This window comes from Embiotoca jacksoni, unplaced genomic scaffold (assembly GCF_022577435.1).
Source record: "Embiotoca jacksoni isolate LCO1_2020_lvr unplaced genomic scaffold, fEmbJac1.0.p SCAF_47, whole genome shotgun sequence".
NCBI lineage: Eukaryota > Metazoa > Chordata > Actinopteri > Embiotocidae > Embiotoca > Embiotoca jacksoni.
The window spans coordinates 2,530,814-2,540,217 of record NW_027185400.1 but is presented as its reverse complement, the minus strand read 5'-3'; the positions used below and the strand labels follow the sequence as shown (position 1 = coordinate 2,540,217).

At 47.8% G+C, this 9,404-nt stretch overlaps 1 protein-coding gene across 1 annotated transcript; it reads left to right on the top strand.

Moving 5' to 3' along the window:
- Positions 1 to 373: 373 nt before the first annotated feature.
- lrp10 (low density lipoprotein receptor-related protein 10) lies at positions 374 to 8,802 on the top strand. The gene is made up of 10 exons (XM_069169881.1): positions 374 to 434; positions 1,617 to 1,807; positions 1,959 to 1,991; positions 2,216 to 2,360; positions 2,669 to 2,862; positions 2,942 to 3,471; positions 3,564 to 4,000; positions 4,929 to 5,123; positions 5,688 to 5,817; positions 6,816 to 8,802. Exons 2-10 carry the CDS (start codon positions 1,759 to 1,761, stop codon positions 7,458 to 7,460), a joined length of 2,358 nt encoding a protein of 785 aa, XP_069025982.1. The 5' UTR covers positions 374 to 434; positions 1,617 to 1,758; the 3' UTR covers positions 7,461 to 8,802.
- Positions 8,803 to 9,404: the final 602 nt, after the last annotated feature.

The window sequence follows — 9,404 nt, the reverse complement described above, 5'->3', positions numbered from 1 at the left end:
AAATGTACTTATATTAATACTTATACACCAAAGGAGACGAAGTATAAAGAAGAATAAGGTACGAATGAGAGCAGTGCTTGAATAAATGCGCCTGCTTACTTTAGTTGTTTTTCAGGAGTCCCAATTTTTATGAATCGAAAGTGATGTTAAGTATTTGTGCCCAGCAGCAGCGACACCTGGTGTTCAGAAAGAACACTTCACCTTTTAAACTCATCTCATCCGCAGCTCGTGTGAAGAGCAACTGGAATAGTTTCAAAAGAAAATTAAGATAACATAACATCAAATTGTGAATTAAACATATAACCCATGTAGATTTTTATGAATGGAAGAAAAGCAGTTGAACAGGGCGCGTCACAAGCCCCGCCCCCTCCTGTCACGAGCCAAAATATACGGAAGTAGCTCAGAACTTGTCAACATAAAGGCCGACTGACATGGTAACGTACTCTCCCCGGTCCTTTTCTATTAGCATTTATTCGTGTTGTTGCCGCGTCTGACCGACACGTCGTAATGTCTTCGGGTACTAAAACCGTCCGTGTGGCGCCGGGGAGCCTTTTGTTGGGCGTCGCGGCCCAAAAGAAGAAGAAGAAGTTCAGACGGAGATGTTAGCGGTTAGCTCGGCCGGTGGCTAAGCTAACTGAGAGAGCTCTGAAAAACCGAAACTGTCTCCTGTCATGACGTCATCTGACCACGTAGGACACGAGACACGGCGTTAATCCACCAGGACGTCCGGATTATTATGGTTTAGTTCACGAGGAACAAAAGAGAGACGGGAAAATAACTGTCGGGAAATTGAAGCGTTTCTGGCGTCATTGTTAAATTTAAAGGAAGGAAGTGTGTGTGTGTGTGTGTATCTGTGTGTGTGTATATCTGTGTGTGTGTGAGTGTGTGTGTGTGTGTGTGTGTGAGAGAGAGAGTGTGTATCTGTGTGTGTGTGTGTGTGTGTGTGTATCTGTGTGTGTGTATATCTGTGTGTGAGTGTGTGTGTGTGAGAGTGTGTGTGTGTGTGTGTGTGTGTGTGTATCTGTGTGTGTGTGTGTGTGTATATATCTGTGTGTGTGTGTGTGTGTGTGTGTGTGAGTGTGTGTGTGTGTGTGTGTGTGAGTGTGTGTGTATCTGTGTGTGTGTGTGTGTGTGTGTGTGTGTGTATATATCTGTGTGTGTGTGTCTGTGTGTGTGTGTGTGTGTGTGTATCTGTGTGTGTGTATATCTGTGTGTGAGTGTGTGTGTGTGTGTGTGAGTGTGTGTGTGTGTGTGTGTGTGAGAGTGTGTGTGTGTGTGTGTGTGTGTGTGTGTATTTATTGTGTTCCTGCCCTGATGGATTCAAACCGGAGAAAACATTTCATGTTTTTTTTCTTTGTCCATCTGATAAATTCACCTTTAAAACATTTTAATCTGAAATAATTACACATTTATTGCGACGAGCATGTTGAAGTTAACACAATGGATTTGGATTTTTATATAATCTATTGCAATTTAGGTGGAAAAGAGCAATACAGATGAATCTAATACATAAAAAACAACCGTGGCGATAACCAACTGTAAATGAGTAGTAACATGTGAAGTTGTTTTGTGTTATTTGTGGGTTTTGATCTGTTTGATCTTCTTCCACGTTGCAGGTGAAGTCTTCCTGAACAAACCTCCTGACATGGCTCTTCTCTGACATTTCTTCTTTTCTTTTTTTTTTTTTCTTTTTTTTTTTTAACCCCAAAGTCTTCTGTGTTTTTACGTGAACATTTTTAAAGGAGAAGATTTACCACAATGACACTCGGTTACAACCTCTGCGCCCTCCTAGTTTTCTCCATAGCAGGTGAGTGAATTCACATCCGTCACTGAGGCACCTGCTTTAAATGTTTATCGACCAAAGGTCCTGTTTGTACTTTTCATGTCGCACGACATTTACGATGTGTCAGCGGTGGTGATAAAACGTCCGTTTCTATCTTTGCTTGCTTCGTGTGCAGCGTGCAGCCGCTTGCAGCCGGCGCTCTGCTCTGGTAAGGACACCGACCGGGCAGCGTTTATTTCAGCTCGTTCCTGTGGATGTTTTTCCAAGTTTATATTGTTGTATCTCAATCCGCGGGCTACTAAAATTTAAATTTAAACAAAATTAGAAGCTGCAGAACTATTTTTTTTTTTTTCGCACCGTACAATCATAGTTCAAAGCCAGAAAAGCAGGAACCATTTGTCCTCATCGCTCTTTTGTGTTTCTGTCTGTCAGCCCGCTGTGGACATTCCCTTCAGGTCTTGGACAGTAAAGTGGGAGAGATCCGGAGTTCTGCTTACCACAGCTGGTCTTACCGCTTCGGCTCCACTTATGACTGCTGGATCATCAGGGGTTCGGAGGGAGAACCGGTCGTCCTCAGGTACAGATGCTGACAGCATTTAAGATGTCAGATGATTAACTGACCTGAATGACGTGTGAATACTTGGAGAGCACTTGTGCAAAGTTTTGATTTTTTTACTGTATTGAAGTACTTTGAATCATTTTTTGAGGTTAAGATTTATTCTTATTAATGAACCTAGAAATGGGAAATATGTTTAGATCCTTTATTACTTCGTACATTTTCTTTGGTTAAAAAACTGAAAGTTGTTTTTGGCAAATTAGATACTGGATAGAAATGCTGACAATCAGACTCTTCACTGATGTTTTTCTTATCACACATCCTCTCAGCTTCTCCCAGTTTTCGGCTCGGTGTCGGAAGGAATGGGTGTCTATAAAATCATCAGCTGGCGGCGAGCCGATCCTCCTTTGTGGCTCCAAGCTGCCTCAGCCGATGGAGTTCCCGGGGGGAAATATTACAGTGATGCACCACTTCCTCCCGCATCTGTTCCCGGTGTCGTTGTTCCTGTTGAGCTACGCCAGAGGTACGACGGTTCGACTCCCGCCGGGTCGGTTTCTGTGTGTTTCAAGATCGTCTCAACGTTTCTCTTTGATCTTCTCCAGACTCGGGTGAATGCCCGGAGACTTCCTTCGAGTGCGTCGGCGGTCGGTGTCTTCCCGCCTCCTGGCGCTGTAACGGGCAGGTGGAGTGTCTCGGTGAGGGCGTCGGCCTCGGCACCGACGAACAGGGCTGTAACATCGACCCGGACGGCGCGGCGGCTAAAACCGAGGCGTACACGGCGAGGGACTCCGAGAGACGCAAGCCGGAAGACAAACCTCAGAGCTCGGATCGATCGGCCGAGCGGTACGCTGACGGGGATCTCTGGCAGCCGGGTCGGGAGCAGACCCAGACTCTTAAGGAGCTCGTCGTGACGCCCAGTCCCATCGACTGGCCCTGCGGGGGGCTTCTTCAGACCTTTTATGGGACCTTCTCCCCTCCGGCCTCCCGGGGTACCGCCCTGTTCTGTGTCTGGACTCTGGACCCTCAGGACTCCCGGCCGCTGAGACTGGACCTGCAGCAGCTGGCTCTGGGACCCGGGGACCGGCTCAATGTCTACAACAGAGAGCAAGGCAAAGGAGACATCATTAAAATTGTGAGTTTACTGAACTGAAAAATGTCAAACCACACACACTTAAAATGATTATTTAAAGGAACGTGTGTCAACCTGACGCTCCCTTTGTTCAGATCACCAGCACCTCCAACGATAAGTCGGTCCAAGTGGAGTCCCACACCGGCCTGCTGTCCTTGACGTACGAGAAACTCCTCGACTCAGAGGGGAGCGGCTTCAACGCCACGTTCCACGTGGGGAGCTACTGTCCTCCGTGGGAGGGTCGGTGCGGAGGAGCGGGGGGCGGCTGCTTCACGCAGGAGCAGCGCTGCGACGGGAAGTGGGACTGTCCCGAGACCGGGAAGGACGAGGAGGGCTGCAGGGGCTGCAATCAGAACCAGTTCGCCTGCGGGGTGGCGGGACAGAGAGCGGTGGCGTCCAGCCACTTCGCCGGCAGGCCGGTGTGCTACCCGGTGACGGAGAGATGCAACTACCAGCTGTACTGTGCCGACGGCAGCGACGAGCGCGACTGCACCGTGTGTCAGCCCGGGACCTTTCATTGTGACAGCGACAGGTCAGTGGCTCGCTTTTCCTCAAATGGGTCCGAGTCCTAAATTACACATTAAAATGATTACTTATTCTAGACCGCTTGAACGGCAGCTGAGAAAACGCTCTCCACTCAAGGTCCACTGGAGCTTTTGATCATATCACACGTGTCTCATCAGCAGGCGGAGTTGACGCAAAGTTATAGATGATTAAAATGAGGATTTTTGACCACCTCTTGGATTTAAAAGTTTATATGAGTTACTGTTCAGAGTCCATCTTTGTTCAGACACTTTTGTTTTTGTGAAATGGTTTGTGTGTTAATTATGATCCAGTATCATGATCCAGAAAGATGTGTTTTATTATGAGGGAAGTGTGTGAGTCACAGGTGTGTGTGTGTGTGTGTGTGTGTGTGTGTGTGTGTGTGTGTGTGTGTGTGTGTGTGTGTGTGTGTGTGTGTGTGTGAGAGAGAGAGAGTGCAGATAATGTGACCATGAGAGATTAAATGGATTTGTGTGAAGCATGAGACCAGATTTCTGTGTAATTTGTGGGTTTTGTTGTGTTTCAGTAGTTTTCCACCATCTGAGTCGTTGTGATCGACGCTGTGACATTTCTTTCTGAGCATTTATTAACATGCAAAAAATAGTGTTGGACAAAATCAATGCACTTTTTCTAACTTTTTAATTATTTTTGCTGCTGCTGAGTTGTTTTGTGATGTTGCCTCGTCACCATAACTCTTCACGAAGTCACAATTATTAAGAATTATACTGAGAAAACAGCAGTCAATAAATGTGTTGAATTAAAAGTCTTTAATTTGAGCATAATGTTCGTACATCGGTGTGTTTCGCTGTGAAAACGTCTCATCGTGGTTCAGTCCGGTGGGTTTTTATTACGGCTCGTTGAATCTCTTCATTTTGTCCTTCGTGGTTCTGACAACGGCCTCTTTGTTCCCTCTGCAGGTGTGTGTTCGAGAGCTGGCGCTGCGACGGCCAGGTCGACTGCAAGGACGGCACGGACGAGCTCAACTGCACCGTCATTCTGCCTCGCAAGGTCATCACCGCGGCAACCGTGGGCAGCCTGGTCTGCGGCCTCCTGCTGGTCATCGCCATGGGCTGCACCTGCAAGCTGTACTCGCTCCGGACCCGGGAGTACAGGTGACCGCTGTCTCCGTTCACAGCTGAATGTTTCTGCCTCCCAGACGGAGTCGCTCTGTGAGGTTTATTTTTTGCAGCCTTTGATTCAGCTGAGCGGGCTGTCTTGCGTCTTCAAAGACGAGAGAGACGGATGCCTCGGGCAGACTTTGTGCTGCAGATAGTGAGTCAGGAGCTGCAGTCTTTGTTTTTCTAACTGCTGGCTTCAGTCACTGCCAGCAGGACCAGACAGCAGCTCTCAGATGTAACGCAGAACCTCCCACACTGCTGCCGGGACACTTCTCGGTTCAGAGGCTGCTGCTTGTTGCTGTAAACAGCTTCGCATGTGCACGTAGTCTGCCAGAGTGAGTCACGTCATGTGTACTCTTATTAAAACGAGCAGCTTTGTACAGCATCTCATGTAGTAATGTGTGCTGTAAAAAGAAGCTATGCTAGTACTAGTGCAAATTTGCAACTCGGCACAACTGCGATGTGTGTGTGTGTGTGTGTGTGTGTGTGTGTGTGTGTGTGTGTGTGTTAATGCCTCTAAAAGTGTGTGTGTGTGTGTGTGTGTGTATTTTCTGGCAGCATGTTTGCTCCAATCAGCCGTCAGGAAGCGGAGCTGATCCAGCAGCAGGCCCCGCCCTCCTACGGTCAGCTGATCGCCCAGGGCATCATCCCCCCGGTGGAGGACTTCCCCACAGAAAACCCCAACGAGGTGAGACAGCAGAGCGCCTCCAGGACTTTTAACCGCCCGCCGGGACGCTTGACTCTGACATTATTCGCAGTATTCGATCAATCCGTGTCCCAATAATCATTTTAGATTTTAGATTTACTGGTGTATGTTGGCGCTGCAGCTTGGAACATTTCGAGGCTCTTTTCAGTTCGATCATACTGGTCATACTGTATACTGTATGATCATACTGGTGCCATTTTAAGCTGTTAAGCATCTTTGAGTGTCCAAATTTTAACATCAACCTTTTGGCTTATTTTAAATCCCTTTGAAAGCGTGCGGCTGTCCGCTGTGTGAATCTTCTGCACTTCTTCTGAAGCTAGAAGTATTGACAGCTTGAGTTTTATCGTATCATTGACACTTATATAGGTAAAGTAATTAATCTCATGATACTGGCAGTCAACAATGACAACACGCTGTTACAGTAGTTATGTAATTTATACACAACAGCAGCTGGATCTCAGTCAACCTCTGAGATCCTCTTGTTGATCACAAACTATCATTTTTTATTTGTTTTTTTACTGAATCTTTAAAGGAAAAATGTGCTGACATGTAAAACTACAACACTTAATTTGTTGATGTTGTTTGTGGGTTTTGTTTTCTTATCGCCAAGAATGTTGTTATCACAGAAATGTTGTGGTATTATTTTGGGGACGTGTCGACGAACCTTCAGGTGCTCTGAGCTGCTGTGATCTGGAGGTGACACGCTCTGCTTCAACAGGAGGAGTCTTAGTCAGATGTGACCGTGCAAGTTCACTCTAAGGTGCTTTATCATGACTCGGTGAGGTGGAGGAGGAGGAGGTGGAGGAGGAGGAAGAGGAGGAGGAGGAGTAGGAGGACGAGGAGGGATTAAGTGTATTAAACAAAGCTGATGGGATTTTCCAGAGCGACCTGCTCCTTCCTTAAACTTCCATCGGTGTCTTATGACTATAAAACGTTGAAGAACTGTTTCAGGTGTTTGAACTGGTTGTGTTTGTTTCCAGACGTCGTCTCTGTCTCTGAGGGGAATCCTCCAGCTCCTCCGTCAGGACGCTCACAGCTCTCCTCACCGCCGGCGCAGGCCCCGATTTGTCCGCCGGGCCGTCCGCCGCATGAGGAGGTGGGGCTTGATCCCCAGACCTCCCTCCAGGCCCACTCAGGCGTCCGGCTCCGGCCAGCAGCAGTCGGACGCGTCTCCTCCCGGCCAGGAAGCGGCTCACTCGGCGCCCACCGGCTCCTCGTCGGCCGTGGAGGCCGTCAACCAGCCGGTGCCTCAGAAACTCGGCTTGTTGTCTCAGTCAGAGCAGCAGCAGCAGCAGCAGCAGCAAGAGGAAGCCCCGCCTCCTCTACTGCCCCCTGCGCCCGTCGCCTCCTCACCTCCCCCTCCTTACGCTCCCCCTGCTCCGCCCCCCGACGCTCCCCACACTCCCCCCGTCGCCGTCCCCCCGAGCAGCCCCTCCCTGGCCTCCATCTTCCACACGTTGGGCCTGAGCATCTCCCTCTTCAGAGCCTCGCCCTCCTCCTCCAGCAACTCCATGCCCCTCTCCACCTCCCCTTCCTTCTCCTCGTCCTCCTCGGACGACGAGGTCCTGCTGATCCCCCTGTCCGAAGACACCACCTCGGAGGACGACGTGCCCATGCTCACCTGAACGGCCGCGCACCTCCAGCTCATCTCCAGCATTAAAAAACTGAAACCCAGTCTTTCCATGAGTTTGAACTGAAGCACAGAGGGACTCGTCCTCTCCGTGCACGTCTGGTGCCTTTTTTTGAAAGTTGCTTTGAGTTCTTGACGTACAGAATCAAGTATTTGACCTTTTTTTTTTGGTAAGTGTAGAGGAAAGGCTTGTTCGATGTGTGTTGGAGACGAAGCGAGGTGAGTATCGGCACTTAATGACGGCCGGGCTGCACGAAGAAGTTCAACCTTTGCACAGAAGAATCTTCCCTGTCCAGAGACGGAGGCAGGCTTTACTGTCAGAGTGGAGATTATTGTTTGTTCTGTATGACGGCAACTGTGTGAATGCAGCGTTAGTCTGACGTAGACAGTGGAGTATGACTGTAGATGTGGGTTGTCTCCGCATACTTCTGCCACTTGCACCCAGTCTCATGTTAAATCACAGAAAAAGATCATTTCCCTCTATTTAAGTGCCTTTTTGAGGAGTTTCCTGTTGACGACATCATTCCTGAACACACACACACACACACACACACACACACACACACACACACACACACACACACACACACACGCGCTGCACACAGAAACACACCCAGACTCACGTGTTTCCTCACATCCTCGCTCACATCGAACACATCAGCAGATAGAATTTACATGATTTTAAAAAAATGCATGTCTGCTCTGCAAGCTGGCAATAACTTTTATTTGGGACCCCCGATTTTTAGCGCACATCGATCGCAACACAACTGTGTGTTTAAACACACACACACACACACACACACACACACACACACACACACACACACAGAGCCCTGAGTGAATGAATGTAATCTACAAATGTGTCAAAAGACAATCTCTGGTGCCTGATTTTATGGTGTGTGTGTGTGTGTATAGTGTGTGTATAGTGTGTGTATAGTGTGCACAGGAAGATGAGGTCCCCCTCCCCCCCTCCCCCCGCGATGAAAGGGGCCCCCGACTTCCCAAAAGTAACCTCAACTCCTGACGAGACTCGATTGCATTCTGTCACATTTTGACACAACAGACTTGTGGTGCCATTTGTATTATTATTATTGTACATTTTACGGTGTTTTAATTTCAACAAGCATTATCCTTTTCTTTTCTTTTCTTTCCTCTTAATTGTTCTTTAATTCTTTTATTTTGCTTATTTGAATGTATTTTAGGGTCGTAGCCAAAAGTTTTTAAGTTTGCAGCGTAATGAGGTAAATAAGAGAGAAAGTGATTTTATGATTTATTAGGGTCAACTTCACTGTATATAAGAAAAAATGTGGCTGAGATTAAACAATTTGCACTTTTAAGTTTGGTGTGTGTGTGTGTGTGTGTGTGTGAGAGAGAGAGTGTGTGTGTGTGTGTGTGTGTGTGTGTGTGAGAGAGAGAGTGTGTGTGTGTGTGTGTGTGTGTGAGAGAGAGTGTGTGTGTGTGTGTGTGTGTGTGTGTGAGAGAGAGAGTGTGTGTGTGTGTGTGTGTGTGTGTGTGTGTGTGAGAGAGAGTGTGTGTGTGTGTGTGTGTGTGTGTGTGTGTGAGAGAGAGTGTGTGTGTGTGTGTGTGAGAGAGAGTGTGTGTGTGTGTGTGTGTGTGTGTGTGTGTGTGTGTGTGTGTGTGTCACCTCGGTGTCGCTGCATTGTTCTCTGTATTCAAACGTCCTGCTGGAGTCGATCAGACTCAGACGTCCTCTCGGTCGCTCTAACAGGAAGACAGAAGTTCAGATCGTCTCTGAGACGACGTGATCGAAGGTAATTATAGTCCGATGTTTTTTGATTGATTGATTGATTGATTGATTGATTACATGTCTGTAGGAAGGAGCTGAATTTTGGCCCCAGTTTCTTTTACTCGTCATCCAAAGTTCATCCCCAAATTTATTCATGATAACGTTTAGATTTGGCCTCAGAGATAACTTCAT